General features: G+C 42.4%; 1 protein-coding gene across 4 annotated transcripts; it reads right to left on the bottom strand.

Moving 5' to 3' along the window:
* Nucleotides 1–2,935: 2,935 nt before the first annotated feature.
* Nucleotides 2,936–23,469, bottom strand: LOC5579188 (transcription factor Sp4). Of its 4 annotated transcripts, none has more exons than XM_021854552.1 (8): nt 22,695–22,838; nt 11,504–11,807; nt 11,043–11,378; nt 10,397–10,961; nt 8,291–9,547; nt 5,137–5,345; nt 4,543–4,968; nt 2,936–4,400 (listed from the first exon to the last, which is right to left on the bottom strand). In XM_021854552.1, the coding sequence occupies exons 2-8, from the start codon at nt 11,594–11,596 to the stop codon at nt 4,287–4,289; spliced, it is 3,000 nt and encodes a 999-aa protein (XP_021710244.1). In that variant the 5' UTR covers nt 11,597–11,807; nt 22,695–22,838; the 3' UTR covers nt 2,936–4,286. The 4 variants fall into 4 exon arrangements, with proteins under 4 accessions (XP_021710244.1, XP_021710245.1, XP_021710246.1 ...); XM_021854553.1 differs by lacking the exon at nt 22,695–22,838 and adding an exon at nt 22,998–23,469 and having other exon boundaries at nt 2,940–4,400; XM_021854554.1 differs by lacking the exons at nt 11,043–11,378; nt 11,504–11,807; nt 22,695–22,838 and adding an exon at nt 9,728–10,138 and having other exon boundaries at nt 2,940–4,400; nt 10,397–10,746.
* Between the last annotated feature and the right edge of the window lie 1,378 nt (nt 23,470–24,847).

Genomic DNA, 24,847 nt, shown 5'->3' with positions numbered 1-24,847 from the left:
TGTAAAGTGTGTCTGGGAGACACGATTCCTAATTTTTCATTACCAATTTCACAAAATCAATTGATTAAAAATTTCATAAATTTCATTCATGTGAATTTAATCATGATCACGCGTATTAAACATAAAGCCGTTCAACTTACTGTAATATTATGATCTATTGAATATTTTTTAGCGAGTTAGTTGTTCTTAACCAAATGTTGAAAAATATATGTGTGTAAAAGAAACGGGAGAACTGAACATAGCGAATTTGTAATGCTTGGATCTGAAAAGAATCTAAAGTATTACGAAGCAAGATTTGGTGATCCATTATCGTGCAACACTAAAATATGTTTCGAAAAGTAAATCAGTTTTCTAAAATAATGCGGAGAGCAACGATGAGAGAAACCATTCTTTATAAATAATCCATTATTAAAAATCAATGTCAAACTATTGAAACATTGAAAAAAAATGAATTTGATTGATTTAATTATTTATTTTCTTGTTTCAATATTTTGAAGTAAAACCCTGCAATTCCCACATCTTTGTTCAACCATTGAACCATCAAGACATCAAGACAATGTTTTTATTAACAGTGCTTCGACAAAAGTTGTTGCAAATAGTCCAAAATCATTTCAAAAATTCTTGACTGAAAAGCAATAGTTAGTTGATTTATCACATTTTATAAATTAAATGTGCGTATACATACTTTTTAATCATTAATGAACTAATGGTGCCAATTCTATTTAGCTAGTATTTGTAGAATATCGTTCGATCAGCTGTTTCCATGGTTAATCCGGTTTCTTAAAAAAAATCTTTGATTTGTTCGGCAATCGTCAGTAATATCTGGAAAAGAGTACAGCTGACCCGTTTAGAAAAAAAGAATAGTACACTATTTTTTATTTTTTTTAGTACATGCACTCTAAAAAGAGTACGTCTGGTAACCCTAAACAGCAGCAACTAATCCAGAGGAGTTTAATGACAGCCTTGATAGTGAACCTGAATTCAAAGGGTTTGAAAACGACAGCATAGAGTTTAGTTGTACGTCTCAAGGCGTTTCAAATGTTTCAACAGTAGTTGATGCTAATTCGAAAGATAAAATGAATGTATTTATTAATAATAATATATTTCAATTAAAAATTATCACAATAATTTACTATTTCAGATGATATTATGAACGCTTTGGCGTTAACTGCGTTTCGAAAGAAGTTGACGAGGTTCTCGAATCATCTTTCAAAAGGCCAACTCTCAAATGCTCCATTCAAAACAGTGGCATAGTTCACCCACTATCAGTTGCAACAATATTTGAAATTCAAACCGGTAAGAAGACCGATGAAAATACAGAACAGCAGAATGTTAAAAACGATAAATATTGCAATTTTAGAGATAACTTTCTCTTCTACGGTTGAACAGAAAGCTACCACAGCTGTCACATTACTGATTTCCTCAAGGCCACGGCATAAAAATTAACAAGGCAGGCTCTTTACTGATGTAAATATCAAGTTTGATTGTAAACATGTGTCGTCACTCCTATCGTACCATATACCTTCCGGACCACTAGATCGTTTATTTTTTTCGCAAATTTGTTCGAGGTGGATAGGAATGACGTCGGCAAGTAGCTGTCAGTTTTCGGAATATATCACCTTCTTACAGCCTACCCAATTAACCATGGAGCATCATATCACTGCTCATATAAAGCAGCTGCATTGCCGTAAACCTATCATTAAAGTAGTTTAAAAGTGGAAAAAAAACCCTAATATAGTTAAACTAATGCTATAGTGCTTATAAAGCAACAAAGCAATTCATAAAGTAATATTAGTGCATTGATACATTTGTAATGTAGCGTTAAGGCGAAACTCCGTTGAATCCACAAATTTCTGTATACAAGTAGTTGTACGCATAAAATATTTGTTGGTATCTTGGTCGCATTCATTACCAGTCCAACTATCGCTGCCTCGCGTTTATGGCGGGTGTACAGGTCTGCCTTTTCAAATGTTCGGCCGACAATATCCATATCATCCGCGAAGCAAACATATTGACTAGATTTCGTAAAAATCGTACTCCGGCCGTTAAGCTCGAATCTACATATAACACCTAATAGCGCAATATTGAACAACATGCACGCCTGTGCTCTCAGCGCCATTCAGGTGTTTGTCGAAGTGCTGCATCCACCTTTCGATCACCTCACGCTCGTCCGTCAAAATGCTTCCATCCTTATCCCTGCACATCTCGGCTCGCGGCACGAACTTACGTGTTTCTTGAGACCGGCACAGCTGTTCCATCTCCTCGCACTGCGTCTACTCCAAGCTGCCGTTTCCGTCCATATTGCTGCAACTTGACCGCCCGCTCTGCATTCACCTCCTCTAGAATCTGCCTAAATTCCTCGTGGAACCAATCGTTCCGTCAACTCCGTCTCGCGTACCCGACGTTGCTCTCAGTTGCATTGTTGAAGGCTGCTTTCACTGTTCTCCAGCAGTCCTCAAGAGGGGCTTCTTCTAGCTCACCCGCTTTCGGTAATGCAGCCTCGAGGTGCTGCGCGTATCTAGGTCATACCGGGGCGGCCGTCGGTACCGTACGTTGTTACCGATGGAGAATTTTGGACGCAGTTTAACCATCACCAGATAGTGGTTAGAGTCGATGTTAGCGCCACGATAGGTAGATCCTGAATGTAGTGCACATTCTTTCGTTGACCGACCGCCACCCAATCATATGGATTTGTTTATCGTGCAAAGGGAAGTTGTAAAAGAACCCCCAAAAGGCTGTCATCGAGGAAAAGAAGCACCAAATTGAAAAATGTCGATGAGCCTATGCATGCCATGAAACGTTTGACTTTCACTGTGCGCGCTATTTTCAAGTTGCCCGTGAGAGAGAGCGAGACAGCACCAACGCACGGTGCACGGTAAAAGTCAGAAGAACAAAAGAATTTATGGCACGCACAGAGGCTCATATCTTATTGTTATTTCCAGCCTATCCGAGTAGACGATTACACAAGTAATAATGTACAGGCATTGTTTCAGTAATTAACGGAAGCAACTTTAGAATTTAGACGGATTATTCCAACCTAGCAGATAATAAGGTACAAATATCCTGTTTACTAGTTAAATTTAGCATCCAAATTAGTTTTCCAAAAGGATCGTACGAAAACAATTAAAACCAACAATTACAATCATTACGCTAAATCAGATAAATAAGTCTCTTCAATTAAAATTTGTCCTAAAGTTAATTTGTTAGCTTAAAGAACCGAAATAGGGAACGGTCACTGCCCGTTTGCATCTCATTCCTAGGTTATGGACCCATACTCGGGCTAATAATACGAACATCGAGAACAGTTTTAGCATAGAGTTGTTGTTAGATTCGGACCTAATTGTGAGTTTGATTTCAAGCTGCAATGTACAGAGCATGTTTTCGATTTGTAAAAGAAGCGTAAAAGCAATGAGGGGCGTAGTTCACGGTATCAGTTGTGGCTTCTTCGCGATATTAAATCTAGACTAATCGTCGCTAAACTCTTACTCTCTCGTGGATGTGCATACATTTACATCGATTACACTACATTTGCTGGGAATCGTTTCTACACCGATCCCGAAGGGTTGCTTATAAAATTGAAAACCTTTCCGTGCGTGTAAAGCACCGCGATTTCTCTCCCTCGGGCTGAAATCTGGTAAAACGTGATACTCGAATGCGTAAAGAATTTCGTCGATATTCTTCTGTCGGCCAATCGTTCGTTTCCATTGCGCGGATAAAACATCTAATCACATCGTCCGTTGGAGCCTCTGATATTGTTGTTGTCAGATTAATTTTGTATTTGAGATTTCGATTCTGTTTTTAGGTTAATTCGAGGGTTCGCAATCAATGCATTGTCACTTCATGTGATTTGAAGATACGAAGACCGTGCGATATAAACTTACTTTTTATGATCAAACTTATTATATTTTCGAACTTATAAAGGAGTATGTTTTAAAACTCTAAGAAAATAAGTCAAAGTTTACAATGCTTCTTCTAACATTTTAGGTTTTATCATGGTCCAATTTCTAGTTTGAAAAACCAGAAATGTAACTTGAAGTATGATAAGAGAAATACGTAAAAACAAGGAACTTTATTGCAAAAAGGGTTAAAAACATAAACTGACAATGCATTGCTTACAGGTTTTCGGCAGAACACGAGCTTGAAACAGTGAATATGTTTTCAAACCGCGTTTCAATTTCTAATTTGTTCCCAAAAGCATAAGCCTAAAAGTTCGCCTGAAACTGCCCAAACGGTAATCTACAGCTGTCGAAAGATGCAAATTGATGTATGGACAGCGTTTCGAACTGTTAGTTCGACTCGATCGACTGATCCTGGTCTTCGTTGCCGAGGGTGATCATCATCTTCTCGTCCGAGCTGTCGTTACTGTCGGAGGATGCTGAATGTGCCGAGTTCGTTATTTCCTGCAAGACAAAAGTGTGTTGGCAATGTGTGTTGGATTCAAAGAGGAAACTAGCTTCGTTACTACGTCGCAACTCTCAAACAGAGTTAGTCAATCTACTATACATGTCGGCAAAGCTATGAGAACTAATTCTAGATAACAACCTGCGCATTGTTGAGCTGTTTGATGCTGTAGAGTGGCGGTGGAGCTGGAGTACCCTGCTGCTGTGACTGCAACCCTATCAGGGGACCACTTCCGGAAGCAATCCAAACTATGCCGGTCCCGTTACCATTCGTCACGGCAACTGGTTGCATTTGTCCAGCAGTGTGACCACCGGCAACCATAAGCCCGACCGGAGGTCCAGGTCCATGCCCCGACATGGTCACCGCCACCGAAACATCGCCGCCAGATTCAGCAACTCCTGGTTCCAGTTTCGGTTTGACGAGATGGCTCATCACTCCGGGCCCGCCTGGTATAGAATCGTCATCGTCTTCGTCATCGTCATCCATATCTTTCATATCGTCGTCGGCCATTTCCAGATCATCTTCGCCATCGTCACTGAGGCCACCCGATTTCATCGACTCACCCAACTGCGAGGTCGTTCACAAAACATACGCATAGACACGTGCAAAAACAAAGAAAAAGACAACTGAACCATCTACTCTCTACCGGCTCATCTGCATACAGAGGAGCTACAGACCATCTCTCGAAGGATCGAGCAAGATTCACGCACATGCAGTGGCCAAAGCCGAACTTACCTCGTACAGATAATGAACGTGGTCCTTTTTCAGTTTGTTGTGCGTTCTGATATGCTTGGAGAGGTGATCGCTGCGCATGAACTTCTTGTTGCACTCCGGACACTGGAAGCGCTTCTCACCCGTATGCGTTCTTCGATGTCGCTGCAGTTCATCGGATCGTGTGAATCGTTTCCCGCAGTACATCCACGAGCACACGAAGGGTCGTTCACCTGGAAAAACGGAATTGAAAATGTTCTAAATTCTGGCCACTACACGCTATAATGCTCTGCTCAATGCTAGCGACAACCCGATGCGAGATACAGTTTGTAGCGTTGCCAGGACTCCTCCAAGAATTCCTGCGGAGATTTTTCTAGGTATTTATGTAGATATTCCTGCAGAGATTCCTCCGGAAACTTCTTCAGGAATTTTGCCAGGAATTTCTTCAAGAATTTCTTCAAAAATTCTTCCAGGGATTCCTTCAGGAATTTCTCCATGAATTCTTCAGAAATCTACATGAATTCCTTCAGGAATTACTCCAGAGATTCCTTCAAGAATTCCTCCAGGAATTTCTCAAGGGATCCCTTCAGGAATCCTTCAAGGGATTCCTTCAGTAATTCCTACAGGGATTCCTCCAGGGATTCCTTCCGGAATTTTCTTCAGGGATTCCTTCAGGGATTCCTCCGGGAATTCCTTCAGGGATTCCTCCGGGAATTCCTTCAGGGATTCCTCCGGGAATTCCTTCAGGGATTCCTCCGGGAATTCCTTCAGGGATTCCTCCAAGAATTCCTTCAGGGATTCCTTCTGCGATTCCTCGAGGGAATCCTTCATGAATTCCTCCGGGGATTCCTTCATGAATTCCTCCGGGGATTCCTTCAGGAATTCCTCCGGGGATTCCTCAGGAATTCCTCGTAGGTTTCCATTTCAGGGTTTCTCAGAAATTCCTCCAGAGAATCCTTCAAGAGTTCCTCCAGCGATTTCTTCAGAAATTGCTCCAGGGATTCCTCCAGGAGTTCATCCAGAGACTCCGTCAGGAATTCTTCCAAGGATTCTTTCAAGAATTCCTCTAGAAATTTCTACAGGAATTGCTCCAGGGATTTCTTCAGGAATTGCTTCAGGGATTCTTTCAGGATCTCCTCCAAGGATTCGTTCAGGAATTCCTCAAGAAATTTCTACAGGAATTGCTCCAGCGATTCCTTCAGGAATTCCTCCAGAAATTCCTACAGGAATTCCTACAAGAATTGCTCCAGGGATTTCTTCAGGAATTCCTCCAGGGATTCCTTCAGGAATTCCTCCAGGGATTCCTTCAGGAATTCCTCCAGGGATTCCTTCAGGAATTCCTCCAGGGATTCCTTCAGGAATTCCTCCAGGGATTCCTTCAGGAATTCCTCCAGGGATTCCTTCAGGAATTCCCCCAGGGATTCCTTCAGGAATTCCTCCAGGGAACCCTTCAGGAATTCCTCCATGGAATTTCTACACGGATTCCTTCAGGAATTCCTACAAGAGATTCCTACAGAGATTCATCCAGGAATTCCTACAGGGATTCCTTCAGGGATTCCTTCAAGAATACCTACAGAGATTCCTTCAAGAATTCCTACAGGGGTTCCTTCGGGAATTTCTACAGGGATTCCTTTAGGAATTCCTCCAGGGATTCGTTCAGGAATTACTACAGGGATTCCTTCAGTAGTTCCTCTTCCAGGAATTCCTTCAGGAACTCATTCAGAAATTCCTCCGGGGATTCCTTCAGGAATTTCCCCAGGGATTCTTCAGGAATCTTCATGAATTCCTTCTGGAATTCCATCAGAGATTTCTTCATGAATTCCTCCAAAGATTTCTTCATGAATTCCTCCAAAGATTCCTTCAGGAATTCCTCCAGATTCCTTCAAAAATTCCTCCAGGAATTTCTCCAAAGATTCCTTCAGAAAGTCCTCCAGGAATTCCTTCAGAAATTCCTCCAGGGATTCTTTCAGGAATTCATCCGAGGATTCTTTCAGGAATTCCTCCGGGGATTCCTTCAGGAATTTCTCCGGGGATTCCTTCAAGAATTCCTCCGGGGATTCCTTCAGGAATTCCTCCGGGGATTCCTTCAGAAATTCCTCCGGGGATTCCTTCAGAAATTTCTACAGGGATTGCTTCAGGAATTCCTCCAGGGATTGCTTCAGGAACTCCTCTGGGGATTCCTTCAGGAGTTCCGACAGCAGCAATTTCTCTAGGGATTGTTTCAGCAATTTCTCCAGGGACTTCTTCAGGAATTCCTCCAGAGATTCCTTCAGAAATTCCTCCAGGGATTCTTTCAAGAATTCCTTCGGAGATTCCTTTAGGAATCCCTCCAGAGATTTCTTTAGGAATGCCTCCAGAGATTCTTTCAGGAATTCCTCCAGGGATTCCTTCAGAATTTACTCCAGAGATTCCTTCAGGAATTCCTCCAGGGATTCCATCACGAATTCCTCCAGGGTTTCCTTCAGGAATTCCTCCAGGGTTTCCTTCAGGAATTCCTCCAGGGTTTCCTTCAGTAATTCCTCCAGGAATTCCTCCAGAGATTTCTTTAGGAATGCCTCCAGAGATTTCTGCAGGAATTCCTTCAGGGATTCCTTCAGGAATTCCTCCAGGGATTCCTTTAGAAATTGCTCCAGGGATTTTTTCAGGAATTCCTCCAGGAATTCCATCACGAATTCCTCCAGGGTTTCCTTCAGTAATTCTTTCAAGAATTCCTTCAGGAATTCCTCAGGGATTCCTTCAGGAATGCCTCCAGGGATTCCTCCGGGATTTCCTCCAGGGATTTCTCCAGGAATTCCTCCAGTGATACCTTCAGGAATTCCTCCAAGGATTCCTTCAAAAATTCCTCCAGGGATTCCATAAGAAATTCCTCCAGGGATTTCTTCAGGAATTGGTCCAGGGAATCCTTCAGGAGTTCCTCCGGAGATTCCTCCGGAGATTCCACCGGAGATTCCTCCAGGAATTCCTCCAGAAATTTCTCCAGGGATTCCGCCAGAAATTTCTCCAAGGATTCCTTCAAAAATGCCAGTAAGGATTCTTCCAGGGATTCCTTCAGGAAATTCTCCAGGAATTGCTTCAGGGATTCCTCCAGGAATTGCTTCCTCTAGGAATTCTTAGCATCACAGTTATTAACCGGCCCATTAATATAATTGATTCTTGAAAATTTTAGCTACTTACTCACCTGTGTGCCACCGGAGATGCGCCCTCAGATGGGACGTTTTCCCATACACCTTATTACACCCGCTCACATGGCAGATGTGTTGCTTCTTGCGGTCCGACGGTCCTTCGCCCTTCGTTTCACAGTTCGGACAGGTGCAGGCGACTCTCCGCACCCGCGGTTTGGGCGTTTGTTCGTTATTACTCCCGGATCCGTCTCCCCCTCCCACACTGATGTTGACGTTGACCGACGTCTGCGTCGTGGGACTCAGAATTTCACCTTTGATCTGATGACTTCCGGTGATGTTGGTGTTGATCATCGTAGGTTGCGAAAGTGAAGTAACGACCGTGCCGCCAACACTGGCTCCAGTGGCACCAGTGTTGCCGGCAACGCTGCTACTTCCACCGGAGGTCCCGATTGCGGCCGTTGCTGCCGCCGTCGAGACCGCCACCGGTTGTGGTTGAATCGGAATCACTTCCTGCTTGATGAACCACTTACCGGGGTCGCTTGGATCCGGCTTTATACTTGATAATTGATGCGCCGCTGCCTGCTGAAGGGATATAGTTTGCCCTGTTTGATTGACCGGGTTCAACTGAGGCTGCGACGCCGCTGTTTGCGGTTGAACCGGTTGCATGAAATTTGTCGGGATCACCTGAACATTTCCGATTCCCGGAATGTTTTGTACCGGGATCGCTTGCAGCCCTGGGATGTTTGGCATCTGAATGATGTTGGCTGCATTCTGCCGTAGATGTGGAAGAGTGCTGGTAGGTATCACAGTGATCTGCTGTCCGACTTGCGGGCCAGCAATCGTTATAGGTTGCTGCTGCGGTTGAGACTGTGTTTGGCCTTGTTGGCCGTTGTCCTGACTAGCTGCCACTCCGGATTGCACAGCTCCAGCTGGAAGTGATGACACCAGCGGGTTTCCGGCAGTGATTGCAGTAGGTGCTGTGGCTTGCGCCAAATTCGAGGGTTGCTGGAGGATTATGTTTTGCGGGGCAGGCGTAGGTTGCAGACTAGCTAGCGGATTCAAAGAAGTCAACTGAACTTGCTGGATCTGCCCGCTAGGCGTGATTATGTTAGCTACTTGTGGAATCTGCGGTATCACTTGCATCTGTGGCTGGACTAGAGCCGAACCGATTGCTTGAATTGGCACGTGGACGGTCTGGTAGACGGTTTGACCATTTCCGGTTGAGATGGGTACCTGTACCGGTATGGTCTGCTGCATTGGGAACTGGACAACTTGCGGAATAGCTCCAGCCGGTCGGACTTGCACGTTTTGACCTGGAGAAGCATCAAGTTAAGTGTTAGCGATATACTGTAGAGATCAGCTGACCCGCCACCGAAGAAAATAATAACGATATAACTACATGCAAAATGATTCAAAGAACTCAACAAACATCCGAAATGAGAGGAACATAAGCGTATTGTACAAGAAACGAACAGAAGGTGATCAACAATTACCTCCTTCCAGTTTAATGGTAGTTATATTGTTAGGCAAAATGCTCTGTGCGGTTACAGCTGAAGTGGGTACTTGGATATTGGTACCGGGAATGGTAATGGTTGCCGGTTGGACATGTTGTATCTGCTGCGTTGCAGGCTGTTGCGTTTGAACCTGCACCTGAGTTTGCGCATGTTGAGTGTGCTGCTGTTGCTGAGCTTGCGACTGCGCCTGCTGTTGCTGACCTTGAGCAGCGTTTTGCTGCTGGCTAGCAACGGCGGCGTTCGCTGCAGCTACAGCAGCTGCCTGTTGCTGTTGATGTTGCTGTTGTTGCTGCTGCTGTTGCTGTTGTTGCGCTAGAACATTTGCCGTACTTGTTGTACCCAAAGGGATTGTTATATTAGTTCCCGGGATAGTAAGCGTAGCCTGACCAGCTGCATGAAAATATAGAAAATTCGAGCGATATGGTTTGATGTGGTTACGTGCGTGCGGAAATACGAATTTTGATAGGTTCAATGTGTAGGATGGTACGGTGTAGTGGCAGATAAAAACATGCTCTGCTCTCAAGTTTTACATGTGTTCATACATATGGTGTACAATAAAGCATTATAATGTGCGATTGATGATACAAAGAACTAGCAACACTGATCTTGAACCACACCTTTAAGACTAACAAAAGAAAATGGTCATACCATTGGGAAGCTGCACTGCTTGTGTCATGTTCTGCAGGAAGTTCGGAACAATTCCATTAGGAGCCCGAATCAGCTGTCCGGACGGGGTGATGTACGCCTGTTGGCCATTGATTTGCACAGCTTGCGCACCAGCCAGTTGATTTCCCTGAATACCACCAGGTAAGAAAACCGTCTCCTGTCCATCGACATTGATCGTTTGAACGGGCTGAATCATCTGGAACAGGCCATTGGGATTCTGAATGATCTGCCCACCCTGAAGAAACTGTTGGGGCAATCCTTGGAGGTTCAAAACCTGCGGTTGCTGAATCTGAGGCGGCGAGGTGACGAAGGTTTTCACCGGTGTTCCCACCGGAGTTGTCGTGGCCGACGAAACCTGCACCGGAGTTCCATCGGCAGTGGTGATCGTGTTCAATTGGTGTTGAGGGAGGAAATTTTGCAACTGCTGCAGAGTGATCACCTGCGGTTGCTGCTGAGGAATCTGCGTGAGTTGCTGAATCTGCTGCAGCTGTGCAGGTTGTGGTGCTTGTTGCTGTTGTTGCTGCTGCTGTTGCTGCTGAGATTGAGCCTGTTGGAAATTGTGGAATGAATGTTGAATAACGAGCATCGTGAAGGGGCTGATAGATGGCTGAGGATCATACAAACTCACCGCTTGAGGTGTGGACTGCGGCTGCTGTTGTTGCTGCTGCTGTTGCGTTTGTTGCTGCTGCACCTGCTGCTGTTGAGTTTGTTGTTGCTGAGCTGCTTGCTGTTGTTGCTGCTGCTGTTGCTGAGCTTGTTGCTGATGCTGTTGTTGCTGCTGCTGTTGTTGGAGTTGCTGTTGTTGCAATTGTTGTTGTTGCAATTGTTGCTGTTGTTGCAACTGTTGCTGCTGCAATTGCTGTTGTTGCAATTGCTGCTGTTGTATTTGTTGCTGCTGCATAGCTTGCTGTTGCGCAGTTTGTGGCTGCGAAGCAGCCATAATAGCTGCGTTGAGTTCATTGCCCTATAAATGGATGGTAATTATTTGCAATGTGATTGCGAACATAACGAAATGATCGTACATAAATCATAGGAAAGGATAAAAAATAATAGGTAAATAACAATCCACCAATATTCAATAAAACGGACCTGTAATCCTTGGGCTTGGAGTTGCGCCACTACCGAGGCACTGACGACTCGTATCTCTTGCCCGGGCGCTAGGTTGCCCTGCGAAGAGTCCATTAGGCGGTTAACGGTAAACACTACACTTTAAGTCGACAAGCTGGTCCACTTCCTTCTTCGAACTATCATTATTGCTACTGTGCTAGACTGGTGATTACTACGTAGTATCAGATTCGTTGTTTCAGGCAGTCTCTTTGTGTTGTTTGGGTTGATTAGAAAATGGGTTACTCTATTTCCATCTATAACAGTACTCTGCGAGCTGAACGGCTCACTAGAATGGGGCGAACAAGTATAGATATGTGTTAGTATTGGATTTTAATATGCATAACTGATTTTTATGATTGTGTATCAAGAAACGTGTCATTCGTTTTTTATCCCCACGAAAAATATCTTCAATAGGATCCATATACCCTCTCATAAGGCAACATTGCGCAGTACCAGGCCGTCATACAAAAGTGAAACAAAACATCAAAAATGGCAGAATTTTTTACCAAATTGAACCAAAAACTGAAAAACCTTCAAAGTTCTATTACTTTACCAGGAGTAGACGAATGATGACAAAGTTATTCAACCCTTCAGGCGACTTGCAAAGAAATGCTTTGAGAAATGCAAACTCATGCATATGTTTGTTATTATAATTGAGAAATACTATATTATAGCATTTATAGAAATGCTTCAAACGAGTAACTTTACTCACAAAACTATAAGATTATCCGGCTAAAAAGCTATGTAAAAATGACAGAATCATACTTGGAAAGATTCTTGTATGCAAATAATAAATATATTTCGATTTGTTAGTTGTATTTGATCCGGTTATATGATGATAGGGAGCCGGATCCTATTCTTGGCACTTTTGATTCACTTCGGCGGTTGGGTTTTCAGCCAATTCGGCCGAGAAAAACCCCCCATGCCAAAGTGAATCATGGAAGTGCCCAAGTATCTCTGCACCATACCTAATGAAAATTAAGCAATATTCAGTGTCAATCCCAAGAGGAATCCACAATGAAGCAGTTATAAAAACTATATCCCAAATCAAAATTATGTTTTATACCATCAACTAACTTTAGACGTTTCTGAGTAATGTTTGATCCGTTTTTCAGGCATTTGTCCAAAACTTCCTTCGGGTATCTACCTGGTCATTGTAATATATATGGCAATGAACAAGCTGATTGTTTAGCAAAACTGGGTGTTGCTCGTGGTATAATTTATAATCGTAATATTTTTGCTTCAGAATTCTATTCTGAACTTAAATCATTTTGTGTGGATGAATGGCAGAATTCTTGGAATTCAAGCGACAAAGGTCGTTGGTGTCATTCTATTTGTCCTGTAGTAAATTATTCTCCCTGGTTTAAAAATATAAGTTTTAGTAGAAACTTCATTTGTTGTTTTTCAAGATTGATTTCAAATCATTATATTTGTAACAGTCATTTAAATCGTATAAATTTAAAGGATTCAAATTTATGTGATTGCGGTGATTTTTATGAAGATATTGATCATATTGTATTTGTATGTTCGAAATATGTCCTACCTAGAATTGAATTTGAGAATCGCTTAAAAAACATTATGAATTGTATTCCTGGATCTGTTCGTGATATACTTGGTAGCAAATGTCCTTCTATTTTGAAATTATTATTTGACTTTTTGAATGAAATTTCATGTATTGTGTGATACTCGTGCATTTTTATTTTTTTGTTTATTTTCAGATTAGTACCATAATTTCATGATGACCCTCCTTTATCCATATGATGTTGTTACCCTGGAAAATCAAGCGCTTGGCCCTGTTATGGTTTATGTCCGTTGGAGCCTATAGATTATATATACATATTATAACGTTTTGGAAAAGATGAAGAGATTTTGTGCCTCTTTGAGAAAGATTTCTATAGAAATCACTCAAAGGGGTTTTTCCCTCTTCCAAATTTTTGTTAAATAAATAAAAAGATAATAAATAAATCGTATCAATTTCATCATCAGGCGTTTATCCAGTGATTTCCTCACAAATTTCCTTAGATTTTTTTTCAAGTTCATAAATAAAGCCAATGAATTTTCTGGAATTGTAATCAGAAATTACTCCAGAGATTCGTTCAAATTTCATTCCACAGTTTCACAAGCATTTTCCCAAAACACTAACCAGGTCTTCAGAAATGTACCCAAAAATTCTTCCTTGAATTCTTCTAGGATTTCCTTCAGAAATTCCTTTGCATTTCATCTAGTTTTGTGAATTTCTCGTACAAACTTTCCATGAGTTTAGAAACTTTCCATAAATTGTTGAAAAATGGCAATAATCTAGGAGATATAAAAAAATACTAGAGTGATCTCCAGCAATGAAATGATACCGGATAAACTTATGCAGAATTTCAGGGCTGTTGAAAAAGTTTTGGAGGGCTCGCTTTATTAATTTAGAGAAATCATAAAACAATATCCTGGATAATATTCTGGAGAAATCATTAAAAAACCCTCTGTAAGCATCTCTGAACAATTATGGATAAGAAAATCTGAATTATTACTGGAATTATAACTGTAGCATTTTTTGAAGGAAACCCCAACTTTTTGAAGAATCCATGTTAAAAAATACTGGAGAAATCTTTAGATGAATCTGCAGAAATATATACTCGATGAAATGATTCTTCTTTCTGGCGTTACGTCCCAACAGCTGTTCGTATGAGCACTTCCCCAGTTATTAACTGAGAGCTTTCTTTGCCAATTGACCATTTTTGCATGTGTATATCGTGAGGCAGGTACGATGATACTCTATGCCCTGGGAGTCGAGAATGTTTCCAGCCCGAAAAGATCCTCGACTGGTGGGATTCGAACCCACGACCCTCAGCTTGGTCTTGCTGAATAGCTTCACGTTTACCGCTACGGCTATCTGGGCTCCTGGTAATGAAAATGAAATACTGGTAAACTCATAGATTCCCTGTACAAACATAAAACTTGGGAGAACTTCGTGATGGAATTCAGGAAGAATTTATTGAGATACTTTGAGGAATTTCTGTAGTATTCATTTGAAGTTCTCCTGTAGTAATTACGAGAGGAATCAACTTGAAAACCCCAGGAAAAGTAGCTTGAGGAATCCCTAAAATAATAATTGGAGGAATATGTAGAGAATCTGGAAAGCAACGCCTCCAGTAATTCTTGTAAGAAAAAACTCATGCACGAATCAAATCAAGAAGTAATTAATGGTAAGATCATTGGAGGACATCCTAAGAAAACCCTCCTGACGGAATTTTCGCAACGATACATGGAAGCTTAAAAATCCTTACATTTTAACACTCAGTTAATCAGCAAGATCATAAAAAAATGGTAAATTTGCAAATACAGTAGAAACTCGATGCAACGACCACTTTTATCGTGACAAAAGTTCTCTATAGCGTCATTTTTAGGACCCTTGAAAAATATTTAAAAGGTCAACTCATTCTCTATAACGACAGGACGATACCCAATCCAAGAAGTAGTCTCTAGCTCAAATGACGGTTTTGCGATAGCAAAAATCAACGGCGTGTTCTATTGCAGGTCGATAGGATGATAGCCGAACTAGCTAATCGGCAGCCAGTAGTAATAGCTGGCGAGTTTAATGCATGGGCAGTGGAGTGGGGTAGCCGCTGCACCAATCAAAGAGACCAGCTATTGTTGGAATCTCTGGCCACATTAAATGTAGAGCTGGCAAATGTGAGTACAGAAATGGTGCAGAATTGATTATAGACGTGACGTTTTGTTGTCCTAACCTTTTAGGTACCATGAACTGGCGCGTTGATGACGGTTATACTCATAGCGATCATCAATCGATTCGCTATTGTATAATACCAAGCGGGCGGAAGGCAGCGCGATGTAACTCGACCCAAGCCCGAGGTTGGAAAACAGCGCGCTTCGATGGCGATGTATTCACTGAAGCCCTGAGACGCGAACGGAACACTCTGGATCTAAACGGTGAAGAGCTAGTTGCTGTGATATCACGAGCGTGTGATGCTTCCATGCCGAGAAAAGCCCCTCCTAGAAAGAACAGGCCGCCGGTGTACTGATGGTGCGAATCAATCGCAAACCTTCGAGCAATCTGCCTTCGGGCTAGACGAAGAATGCAACGCGCACGCACAGAAGCTCTTAGAGAAGAACGCGATGCAGCATTCAGAGAGGCAAAGTTGGCTCTCAAAAAGGAAATCAAGAGTCGAAAACGGGTATGCTTTGATAGTATATGCGAGAGTGCTAATTCTAGTCCATGGGGTGACGCCTACAGAGTGGTAATGGCTAAGACCAAAGGTGCCAAAGCGCCCCAAGAGAAGTCGCCCGAGTTGCTGCGATCGATAATCGATGTACTCTTCCCGCACCATCCCATAAGCCCATGGCCCCCAGCGCCGTATGTGGCAGATGTAGAAGAAGAAGTGGCGAGAGTGACGAACGAAGTGCTGGAAGAAGTCGTGAAGACATTCGCTCCGGGACCCGATGGTATCCCGAATGTTGCCTTAAAAGCGGCAGTGAACGCGGATCCGGACATGTTCAGAACCACGATGCAACGCTGCATGGATCAAGGAATCTTCCCGGATGTATTGAAGCGACAGAAATTGGTGCTTCTACCAAAGGCGGGGAAACCACCAGGTGACCCGTCGGCGTATAGACATATCTGTCTGCTAGATACGACGGGAAAGTTATTGGAGAGGTTGATTTTTTTTTAAGCCATCCGTGCACTTGGCCACTACTATGCCGATTATCATATCTTACAGAATCTATTTGTATCCTTATAGCTATCCCTCACATACCGAGCAGGTAGAGGAGAGAGCTGCCGTTGGTCCAATCCATATCCATATCGAAGTCCATTGGTGTGCGGTGGTTCATTTTGCCATGTATCCGTGTCGTGAGAGGCATCAGCCTACAAAGAGGGTCAGTTTGTCTCAGTCACCATCCGATACTGACGAAGGATGGATGTGTTCCCCAATACACGGTCCTTCGTGCGGCGTCTTATGGTGACTGGACGGAGTTTTTTGTGAGGGAGGATTGGGAATCGAACCCATGACCTTCCGCTTACGAAGCGAAAGCGTAACCTCAAGGCTACGGCACCCCCCAACAACCAGTTTGGATTCAAAAAAGGTAAATCTACTCTGGACACCATGCAGTCGGTCGTTCAGACAGCTGAGATGGCTATCGAGAATCTCCTGCGTGCCCCAATTGTGCTGGTGTGGATGAAACAGCGGAGCATGTCGTGTTCGATTGCCCCCGTTTCATTGTTGTGAGAGGTCGCATGCTCACTACATGCGGAGGGGATGCGTCCCCGACAATATAATAGAGAGAATGTGTGCGGATGCCGAGTGCTGGAATGCAGTAACTACGGCTGTCACTCACATTATGTTAGAATTGCAGCGCCTATGGCACGCCGACCAAGAGTTGGCTGGAGAGGATTAGTCCTGCCGAGGCTGGACCCTTGTAAGTCGGCTAGGAGAAGCAGTTTGCCTAGGCTACTTCTGCTACACGTGTTGTGCTATATGCACAGGCCCCTCCCCGAAGAAATACCGTATGGTGGTTCCGGGGAGATAAGGGTCTGAGGTCAAGGGTAACGTCGATGCACTGTTCACCGCTTGAGCAATTCTGAAAGAATTGCCCAAGTACAGTGCATAGGCTGATTTTAGCGGGTCGTCGTTGGTGCGTCATCCCCGCATTCCCTGAGTTACCTTCACAGGGGATCTGTTTGCAGATTTCCCCCTTGTAAAAAACAAACAAAAACAGCGAAAACGGTCGGACAAACGGTGTTACACGTGCCTCCTGTACTTCAAGACACGCTTTGACACTGTTTTTCTACTTGGCGCAATGTCTTCCGACGTGTAAAAATGTTGTACCGGGAAGCTTCTGTTCGACCTACTTTACGAAGAACGCCAAAGTCACACAGTTTGAAAAGTCCAGTCCAATCAGGATTCTTGTCACGGCTTCTTTGTAGCTCTTCACAGGTAGGTTAGCTAAACACGGGTATCGCTCGAAAAATTCACCATAGCCCACAGTATGTACAGGATGATCTAAACTGCTTACGGTACTCACAACAGCCGTCAATGGGAAAATTCGGTTGCTTTCTCCCGAAAAGACCATCAGATTGACCATCCGAGAAATCTTTTCGTGTTGAGAAACATTCGCACTGGCCAGCGACTGAGATTCTCCTTCAAGGTTCAACAGCTTATTTATTTCGGCGTCAATCAGTGTCGACGAAGAACCTTCGTCAAGAAAGGTGAAGGTAGATACTTTTGCCTACTTGCCGTACAGAACCACTGGGATTATACGGAAAATCGTGGCTGTTTTGATTCGGTTGTGCAGATTAACGATGTCGTCGGATTTTGACGGTGCCCCGGAGTTATCAGAAGAAGTTGATTTGGTAATAGTCGATGGGCTGGGATGCAGTGGCGGATGGTGCCTCTTGTCACAGCTCCCGATGCCACATGTCCGTGTGGACTTGTAAGACCACCGTCCGTGGGGCACTAGACAGATCGCACAAAGTTGGTGTGTCTCTACCACTTTCAGAAGCTCGCCGAGTGTTGTTACTTGTTACAGTCCATAATTCTGTGCTTTACGTTCTGACAAATATAGCACGGCCTGTCCTAGTTTTCAACTTTCTTTTCCTGCTGCTCCAACTTCTTGGACTCGGAAGTCACGTGAGTATTGATGAACTCCTTTTTCTTCTTTAGCTTTCCATTTCCGCGTGTTCGAGATTCGTTGTTCATAATTCGAACGCTTTTCTGCCCCTCCTCTGTGTCATACAGTAGAATCACGGTCCTTTGCGATGTCGTTATAACAAGCGTCGACTGTATTCTAATCTAAGCGCTTACACAGCCAATATTGAAGACCATCCTGGAAATACTGGAATTTCTTCTAATATTTTCTAGTCAGCATTAATATTTGCAGCATATCGGTGATATGACACAAATATTAAAATGGTCAGGCCCACTGCACAGTGGTCCAGGAATCAGTTTTACGCGGAAAGATGCATTTTGAGCTTTAGAATGAAACATTAGTCAAAAACGGTCTTCTACAAAGTTGTTTGTATTAGTTAAGCCCTTTGTTTGGTTTTATTGAAAATTAGGGTGGACCACATTTTCATAGAAATTGTGTAACTAACTTTCTTATTTGTAGAAATTATATTATACATGCTTCAGCAAAGTTATAGACCATTCAATTTCAAGCAACTTTTCCAAAAAAAGTTTTTTTGTATCTCTTAAATTGACCGATTTAGATCTTTTTTTCCTGCAGTGACATAGGGTGGTCCGAACAAAACTGGTTTTCTGGCTCTAGAGTTTTCAATTCAAATTTCTCATCAAAGTAGTCTATGAAACACTTTTAGAGCTTTGAAAAATGTGTAATTTGGTGAGTGAAGAATCTCGCTATCTCCTTCCGTTTAGGAGTTATTGTTGTTTTTCTCTCAAAAACATGCCTACTTTGATTGTGAATATCTCTGATTGGGGCAAACATAAAAAATATCTTTTGACGGCGTTCAAAAGACAAAATATAATTGTATATTATATCAAAAAATTACAGATGTGTTATTTTTGTAACTCTAATAAAACGTCTTGAAAGTCAAATATTTTTTATCACAAAAACTTTAATAACTTTTGAACTAAAATAGATATCAACAATCTTTTTGCATGAAAATTTGCGTTTTACTCGATATCGACTCATGGAACCATACTAAAAACATAATCATGGTTGCTATGATGGTCCCTTCAAACAGCTTTCCAAAGAATAGCTGTTCCATGACTCGATATTTCCATGAGTCGATGGTCCCTTCAATATCGACTCATGGAGGTTTGACTGTAGATCACTTCATGATCAGATATGGTATTGCCGGTTGATGTTTTCGATTTGATTACATTCTCTGGAGGGTCTGTGATAAGCAGATCAATCGTTGTCAAAGAATTTTCAGTGACACGCGTTAGTACGATCAAGGGATTGAACGTTGTGTTGATGCGAGACAGTGCAGCTAGATTCGCTGAAGACTGGGTTGGTTTGATGTTGATGTTAAAGTGCCCTACTATAAACAGCCTATCAACTCCAAAGTTGAGCAAATCGATAAGTACACTCGTACACTTGACTGAAGTAGGGATTTAAGCAGGCTGGATTGATGAAAACCTCGACGCAGATTTTCAGCTGAATATTCTTGAGTTGGACAGCTAAAAATTTAATCCTTTGTCCAATGGGGATAGTCAGGTCGAAAGCAGATTTTACGAAGGGTGTGGCTTTTATTCCTATTCCATCGCAGGTCCTGGTGCCGCGACTTCTCCCACAAGGCAAGGAGTGCTTGACAAAGTTGTAACCAGGGATGCGTATGGGGCCAGCAGGACAAGATGCTTGAGCGAGGTGTGAGGATACGGATTCTGAAAATTTCATGATTCTAATGGTGGTAAAACGGTACTCAAGTGCTGGATCACGTTTAAGTTGTATGTTTAAACTAAATCTACGTGCTAAAATAAGGCCATTCTATCTAACTTGTAGTAAAAATATATTAAATTTAAAAGAGTCATTCTATACTAAGACTTTACAAAAAGGTACAAAAAAGTAATCAACCATCACCAGTTTCTGATAACTTTCGAAAGAGAAAAATCACCTTCAATATTTATGAGAAATTTTTTAAGAAGTACAGAAAAAAGCATATCTTCTGGATACAGTGTTGCCAAAAATACTTATCTTAATTTAAAAGCTTTTAACAGTTTTTCGTCGAATGAGTATTTTTCACGCTATGTCTAAACCAGCAGATTATGCAAATCGAATGTACCTCGGATTTTCTTCCGCTACAGTTCAGTAATTGGGTTACATTTTCATAATCGAAAGGTTTTAAAATATTCCATCGGTGAAATTTTGATTTTTTCCACTTTTTAGCTAATTTTCCATATACATAATATGGAAATCAATGAAAATCATGTCTTACTACACATTTCAGCTCATAAAAAATGTATGGGAAAAATCTCACCGATAGAATATTTTGTAACCTCCCGATTATCATATTAAACACCAAATACTGATATCTAGCGGGAAAGCATTAGGTACATTCGATCTTTATAATCTGCTGGTTTAGACATAGCGTGTTCGATTGCTTCTTGTTTATCAGAGATATACCTGTCTGGAACAGTTATCTCTCCCAATCCCAAAATAAAATCTCAAGCAATACATAATTTTGAAGTGAAGTTTATCTCTTATTGACTGTACAATAAGGTGGTTCAAAATTTCGTTTCTGACTGGGGATGAACCTGCCCCTCAAAATCCCTTCAATAAAAAATAATTCACTTCAATTCAATTCAAAATATCGTTTTGGCTCCACACCACTCATCCTAGATCAAACTCTGAGTGTCCTCCCAAATTTGAGCACATTTGGATAAAAACTGAGATTGCACAAGCCCTACAAAGTTTGTATGGGAATGACTATGGGAAAATCAAGCAATTCATTCAATGGGTGTTTACCTATGTGCTCTTGTGGGTTAGAGCAACGCTAATACTGTTAGGTACGTTTATCAGCTAATTAGTTATTGATTTATACACAAACGGAAATTCTTCAACAGTGCTCATTTATCTTCCGAAAAAGCAACATTACTGCACCTGGCGCAAAAGATAGCACACACAAATCATGGCTACTATATTTCCTGCATATATGTATCCAGTGATGCCTGCAGAGCAGCTCAATTGCTATAGCCAAAGAACTACAATTTATACATAAATCAATAACTAAGGCGTCCAAATTGATCTAAAAACGGTCTTCTGCAAAGTTGTAGCTGATAAACGTATCTTAAAGTATCAATGTAGCTCTAACCCTCAAAAGCACAAGGGCTTGTGCAGTTTCAGTATTTATCAAAATGAGCTCAAATTTTGGGAGGACACCCAGAATTTAATCTAGGATCGAATGAGCGATGTGGAGCCAATTTTGAACCACCTTACTGTATATAGAAGTTAACGTAAAGAATAAATGTTTACTCTACAATACATTCTATCATCTTAATAGTTTAGTCACATACCGCCAGTGTCGGATTTGGGCTTCAAGGGGCCCGGGTCAGATCACATTATATACAAAATACAGCGCAATTTTCCAATTTTCAACGAAGATTCAAATTTTCAGCAGAATAAAACCGAAAAATACCCATCGAATTCGCATTGATCGCAATTCTTTAAAGAAATTCCATCACTAACCCTATTCGCGCCACAATACACCCACATCACATCGCTTTGTTTACATTCGTCACAAAATCAACACAAAACATTCGCACCGACACGCATATTAGCAAAACCGAACGCGACTCGAACACGTGACACTTGACTCGCAACAATCGCATCCCGCACAATCTCACGAGACTAGCGGCGAGTAGTGGGCATCAGTTTTCCCGGTCCCACCCCAAAATTATGCTGCACTTCGGTTGTCCGTTGTCGCACTCAGTCAGACCGACAGCTGACGGTGGGTCGGGATGCACCCCCAGCGAATTAGAGCGAGAGCGAGAGTGTATCACATTTCAACACGAGTCACGAGCGAGATGGGGGAGGGGGAGGGGTGTTAAGCCGAGGAAAATGTGCGTGTCGCCGGCCGATCGAAAAGCACGCTTGCTGCTCGGAACACGTGTTCGGTCGACTGGCGGCGGCCACGAACGAGAATCAAAACAAACCGAACAACTGCCGAAGCGCTCGGTATGGTTGTGTGCGTGTGGGCCGTCTTGCGAGAAAAGGACGGCATTATGAAAGAAAAGGGAGGTAAGCCTCTCTCAGACACGGTCTGGGCTCGCGAGAGAGAATGTGGCTGAGCGCCACCCTGTGGCAAAATCGATTACAGTTCGTAAACAAGGAGGCGGAGACCAGTATTGCAATTTGGTTTCGGCTCCGATGTGAGCGATGCAAGAACAAAGTCATGTGAAGTTTAAATTGCAGGTCAATCATTAGGCACATTATTCTAGTTTTCCGATATCTTGCAATAGAGACATGTAAACTAAGTACAGATTTTTCGTGTAAGTTACACATGAAACGCTACATGTGAAATTTAGATCCATCCCAAAATATTGGGAAAAGTTCCGTCTGAGCACACAATTTTCTTCCACGACGGCAGATCCAATATGGCGTCCGCCTTGGCCGATGAAGCACTTTGATGAAATTCCATTTCCAGGTCACTTCGCGGCACATTTCTGACACGCATTCATAAAATAAGCACTATCGACATTTAAATCACCATTTGGAGGCTGACTCCGGGGCCGATTCAAGCACCAAACGGGCGTATTTTGCGCCCAATTTTGCAATCGTCGCGCGGTTCGTTCACTTTGAAATTAGAGCGAGACACTGACAACTGACGTCGACTGGCATTGGCAGGGCGAGTGAGAGAAACACCCCGAAAGCCCCCGCCCAGGGGAGGGTAAATATGAAACACCCACCAGAACGATTGCCAGCCACTCGCAATATTCGCCGCCACCGTTATTCACTCTGAGATTTACAATACCTAATCGTCTAGAAAGCACTGTATCAGAACTACACAAACCTTCAGTGGAACCGGATCATCGCCCGGTTCCTTCATTGTAGATGCTTCCATTCACTTCACTTTGGTTCACTTCCCTAATCTGAACTGGTTTCACTGGATTACATTTCACCAAAATAAAGTTATTTTCCTTCGTATACACCGGGCCTTACAGTTCTACCACTGATGAATATTCCATATTCACTTATCTAAGCGTGTACACAACCATAAAACAAACGGGCCACTAGCATGTGTGCGTATCAGAATTTCTTTTTGAAAAGTCATTAATGCTGAATTTCAGAAAACACTTTTTCAAAGTTATTCAAACAGGATCACGGTTAAACCCGACTTAAGACTATTGTGAACTACGTATTCTAGCATTGGACGCCACTTTTGACAGCTACCGATCGCCATAGATGACGTTTTCAAGCCGCAAAGCGTTACGACTAAAAAATGATGCCTCCTCTTCACAGGAGGTGTGTGGCTTCTGTCGCTGACTCAGTAGGCCGGAAAAGGGGGAGAGTGAGAGAGAACGCGTAGCCACACCGCCTCATGCACGCACACATATGCGATAGGAAATAGGGTCGTTGACTTGCTGCATCAAAAATTTACAAAAAGTTTAGCTAATATTTTTTACTTTGAGTTAGACAAGCATTTTGCGTTGAATATGTTAAATTATGATAATAGGGTATTAAAAAGAAACGAATCATGGTAGACAACCCTATTACTCGAAAACCAGGGCTATGAAGCTCACTCAAAAACTGAGTAAGCCGAAGAGAATGAGAATGAAATGTGTTTGGTTTTCTCTGAGAAGCTATTTTTCGTGATCTCGTTTTGGTACCCTCTGCTCTACATTCACGAAAAACTGTACATGCAGCATAATTTAGAGGCAGGGAATGCTTCCCCGGCTACATATAGTATCAGCCTTCCCGGAATACAAACTTAAAGATATGTTTAAGCTTTGCATGACTTCCTCGTTACCAATGTAAAGGCTTCTGCTCTAACACTTTTACTGCTATGTGCAGTATATCAGTGAATCCCAGCAACCCTTGAAAAAGTAAAAGACTGTATGAGTTTTCTAGATACTGAATTGAAAATCAGTAACTAAAACATTAAACAGTCCTAAATTGAAGGTGGATCTCATAGCATCAACCCAGGATTCGAGATTGAAAAATAACTTTTCCCTTTCATTCCTTCAAAGCTCACACTTTCGTTGGATAAAGGGTCATCCAAAAGATACGTCACGCTTTAGCGAATATCACTTTGAGAAATCAAAATGCCATTTCCGCCATCATATCGATTATATCATCTTATGTATCGGTGGATTATCCCTTGCAGTAAAAATACTCCGTTACGCAATGCATGGACGATCCCGGCTATGATTGCTGGTGTGGCAAATATCAAACGTATCCTCGTTCTCCCTTCGTCATGCTTGTGCCATCTGCAACTGGGAGGGCCACTGCTAGCTTCCTTCATCGCATTGCCCGCAACATTTACTCAGAGAACCAAACAGCTCATAAAAGCATAACAGTCCCAAGAGGGGAAAGTATGCATTGAGAAAATAGCGCTCAAAGTTTGAAATCGACGTCTCATTCTGTAAAATCGAGTTCCGCAACGCGTAGTTATACTTTCCTATAAAACTATACTATACTATAAAACATGAATGATACGATGAAAAAAGATGTTGGTTAAAAATGTAAATGGGACAGTTATGCTTCTTTGAGCAGCACAGCAAGCATAGAAAACCCAGCACGATGGACGCGCTGTTGCCACGTTTTCCCCCCTCAAACGCGATAGGCCTCAACTTAGCCGCATAAGGATTTTTTATTTTTGCCGTGCGGGTGATTCCACACCAGAGTAGTGTCTCTTTTACT

The sequence above is a fragment of the Aedes aegypti genome, chromosome 3, assembly GCF_002204515.2.
Source record: "Aedes aegypti strain LVP_AGWG chromosome 3, AaegL5.0 Primary Assembly, whole genome shotgun sequence".
NCBI lineage: Eukaryota > Metazoa > Arthropoda > Insecta > Diptera > Culicidae > Aedes > Aedes aegypti.
Note: the sequence above shows the minus strand (reverse complement) of the source record. Positions and strands in the feature narration are given on the sequence as shown.